Raw genomic sequence first — 1,620 nt, forward strand, 5'->3', positions numbered from 1 at the left:
CAGGGGGAGGGCAGGAGCAGGTGCAGGCCCACTCCTCCCTTCCCTGCTATTGTGGTTGGGCCGGGCCCACGACCAGCTGGGGCTAGGGCCGCTTCCCTCCCCACCCCCACCACGGGGTCTGGGCCCACTTCACCCCATGGCGCCACCGGCTCCAAGGAGCAGGGTGTGGGTGCAAAGACAGCTCCTTCCCTCTCTGTGTTGGGCCCACTCCTCCCCCCACTGCCACTGAGTCAGCCCTGCAGGCCGCGATGACGGGAGGGGAGGGGCAGGCCGAGGCCAGCACCGGTGGCCTCGCCCCTCCGCAGCATCCTGACCGCATGCTGCCATTGCCGCTGTTACCTCCAAGGAGCAAGGGAGGGGGGTGCGGCCAGCTCTGGTGGTCTCCCCTCCCTACCCCCAACTCCATTGTCACCACCTGCAGGGAGCAGGGCAGGGAAGGGGGGATAAGGCCAGTGCTGCTGCTCTTTGGTTGGGCTGATGTTCCAGCCACCGGGGAGGGAGGTGGGGGTGGGGTGAGGCCTCACCCCCCCCCCACTCCATGCTCTGTGTCCCTACCATCATGGCGGTGGGCTGCCACCTGTCCAAATGCTTCTTCACACCCTGATTGGCTGTTTGTCAGCCAGTTAGAGTGCGATTAAAATGTTACGGACAGACTTAGGCTTTTATAATATTAGAATTGTAGACAATACATTGGTGGATATTTATCTGATTTTTCCTCTTGCTACAAAGTAAAAGTATTTCATAGCATATTATTTTATTTAAAAAAGCTACCTGGTATGTGTTGTTTTACAGTATATTTGGCAGTTTTAGGAACTGATCTATAAACAGTTAAATATTTTTTTATTTTGCAGCATACACAGTTTATGCTGCTGAGAAGGTAGCTCCTAAAACTCTATCAGATGTGAACTCTAAAGCCCTGCTGGTTTGCAGTGGACCATTGGAACACTATGACTTTCTGATCAAAGAAGAAGATCTGAGGAGTGATGAACAGCAACGGCAAGTTGTGCAGTGTTTGCAGAAGTTACATGAGAGCTTAAAAGGCTACAGTGTTAGTTCAAAAAACCTTCTATCAAAGGTGAGGCTCATGATATTAATAGCAAACATATTTTTTCTTTATAAACTTCTGGAAACATCCTGTCTAGGTGGGTATGTTTAGAAGGGCAGTGGCAATTATATAACCAACTTTTTTCATGAGTAGCTTTGGATGCAATCAGAGTTTCATAGCCTGACACTTGTTCCTACATCTATGATGTTAGTTTATAAAATGTCTCTTGCATGGGAATAACGGGCTCGTTAAAGTGAAACTGAATCCAAGGTACTTTTTGCCATGTCTCCTTTTCTTGTATTTTGCTTTTGCAGCAAAAGGGCCAGATCAGTTTCAGAATGTTGATCTGCTTGGGTCGTGAACATTGCAGGCAAATACCAACTTTTTTTTTATTTTAACAAAGAAGAGGATTCTAATTCATCTGAATGTTTGTAAAATAATTTAAAACAAAAAATGAGTGAACCTAAATTATTTCAATATCCATAACAGTGCCATAAATGAGTATGGTACTGCCTGAAGCAATTAAGTCCTCAACACTGACAAGTGCAAAGTGATACATCTGGGGAGGAACAACC

At 47.4% G+C, this 1,620-nt stretch overlaps 1 protein-coding gene across 2 annotated transcripts in view; it reads left to right on the forward strand.

The window, feature by feature from the left end:
- LACE1 (lactation elevated 1) overlaps positions 1-1,620 on the forward strand; it is a 121,929-nt gene that overhangs the window by 8,782 nt on the left and 111,527 nt on the right. For both annotated transcript variants that reach the window (XM_019537863.1, XM_019537864.1), the window contains exon 2: positions 852-1,075. In XM_019537863.1, the coding sequence (XP_019393408.1) occupies positions 852-1,075 (224 nt within the window). The remainder of the gene's footprint in view (positions 1-851; positions 1,076-1,620) is intronic.

This window comes from Crocodylus porosus, unplaced genomic scaffold (genome assembly GCF_001723895.1).
Source record: "Crocodylus porosus isolate Cpor-Errol unplaced genomic scaffold, CroPor_comp1, whole genome shotgun sequence".
Taxonomy (NCBI): Eukaryota; Metazoa; Chordata; order Crocodylia; family Crocodylidae; genus Crocodylus; species Crocodylus porosus.